At 39.5% G+C, this 2,066-nt stretch overlaps 1 protein-coding gene across 1 annotated transcript in view; it reads right to left on the reverse strand.

The window, feature by feature from the left end:
- Positions 1 to 2,008: 2,008 nt before the first annotated feature.
- Positions 2,009 to 2,066, reverse strand: part of LOC110011381 — a 2,932-nt gene continuing 2,874 nt past the window's right edge. Inside the window, exon 3 of the mRNA XM_020691432.1 lies at positions 2,009 to 2,060. Within this exon, the coding sequence (XP_020547091.1) occupies positions 2,009 to 2,060 (52 nt within the window). The remainder of the gene's footprint in view (positions 2,061 to 2,066) is intronic.

The raw sequence follows: 2,066 nt of genomic DNA on the forward strand, positions 1-2,066 counted from the left end.
AAATTGTCCCAAAATATTATAACGAACTCTAATTTAATTCATTCAAGTGTTATTATATTCCAATTATGACCCATAATTTAGTGGCTAATTAACTAAATTTCATAAAAATTTACCAATTAATCCTACAATTATGTATTATAATATTTGGGGTGTCACAATTCTCCCCTCCTAATAAAAATTTCGTCCTCGAAATTTAACTAACTTACCAGCTCAGGGAATAAATATAGGTATTTTTCTCTCATGTTCTACTCAACTTCCCAAGTGGCTTCCCTTGGAGAGTAGTGACTCCATTTGACCTTCACCATTGGTATTTCTTTATTTCTTAACTTCTTTATACTCCGATCTAGAATTTTCATTGGCTCTTCTATATATGTCAATCCCTCTGATATCTCCATCTCTGACTCATGCAAAATATGACTGGGATCGGATCGGTATTGCCGTAGCAAAGAAACGTGAAACACGTCATTTATCTGCGATAATTGTGTCGGTAATGCTAACCGATAGGCTAGTGGTCCAACTCGCTCCAGAATTTCATATGGCCCAATATATCGCGGACTCAGCATTCCTTGCTTTCCGAATCTTAAGATTCCTCTCCATGGTGATACTTTTAGAAAAACTTTTTCACCTACTTCGTATTCCATCTCTCTGTGATGCTTATCGACGTAACTCTTCTGTCGATCTTGTGCTGCTTTCAAACACTTTTTAATTATTTTTATCTTGTCCACTGTTTCTTGAACTAACTCCGGCCCTTCAAGTTGTCTCAATCCCTCAATATCCCAACAGATCGGACTTCGGCATTTTCTTCCATACAAAGCTTCATATGTAGCCATACCAATACTGGAATGAAAGCTATTATTATAAGCAAATTCCATCAATGGTAGTGGATCATCCCAGTTTCCTTTGAATTCAATTACACAGGCTCTCATCATATCCTCTAATGTCTGAATCGTTCTTTCTGACTGTCCATCCGTCTGAGGATAAAACGTTGTACTGAAATGCAATTTTGTACCTAGCGCCGTTTGCAAGCTTCCCCAGAAATGGGAAGTAAATCGAGGATCTGTATCAGAAACTATGGAAGTAGGAATACCATGTAATCTCACAATCTCTGAAACATATAATTCGGCGAGCTTATCCAAGGAATCATTTTGACGGATTGGCAGGAAATGTGCAGATTTAGTCAATCTGTCAACAATCACCCAAATAGCATCATGTCTTCTGAACGTACGTGGTAACCTAATGACAAAATCCATAGCAATCTTTTCCCACTTCCATGCAAGTATAGTCAAAGGATGAAGTTTACCAGCTAGTGCTTGGTGTTCTGCTTTTACCTGCTGACAAGTTAAACATTTCGCTATGAACTCTGCCACATTTTTCTTCATTGTTGGCCACCAGTAATAGGGTCTCAAATCCCGATACATCTTGGTACTGCTAGGATGCATAGCATACGGTGCGTAATGCTCCTCGTGCATAATTTCCATTCTCAACTCCTCTACGTTCGGCACGCATATACGTTTTTCATTGAACAATGTACCATATTCTTGGATTATAAATTGATCCCTCTTTCCTTTTTGCACCTTAGCTTTCATCCTCTGTAGATATGGATCTTTAGCCTGTGCATCTTTAATTTTATCCTTGAGGGAGGGCTTCACCTGTATCGTAGCCAGTAGAATATCACCACCAATGCTAAAGTGTACATCCATAGCTCTGAGGGCAGTCAAATACTCCATGTTATAGCAGATCATACCTGCAAGTTGGTCCACCGTTTTTCTACTCAAAGCATCTGCTACAATGTTTACCTTTTCGGGATGATAGTCAATGCTATCGCTTTGGCAATTCCCCAATAGGCAGGTCGGGCGGCCCAGGAACCTCATTCGATAGCTGCGACTAGGGACTGGTGTGTGTTGGGATATACTTTAGACTTTTGTGATCTGTAAATATTTGAAACGTCTCCCCGTATAAGTAATGCCTCCAGATCTTCAATGCATTTACTATGGCTGCTAACTCCAGATCATGGGTCAGATAGTTCATCTCGTGTGGCCTCAACTGCCTCGAAGCATAAGCTATAA

This window comes from Sesamum indicum, unplaced genomic scaffold (genome assembly GCF_000512975.1).
Source record: "Sesamum indicum cultivar Zhongzhi No. 13 unplaced genomic scaffold, S_indicum_v1.0 scaffold00211, whole genome shotgun sequence".
Taxonomy (NCBI): Eukaryota; Viridiplantae; Streptophyta; class Magnoliopsida; order Lamiales; family Pedaliaceae; genus Sesamum; species Sesamum indicum.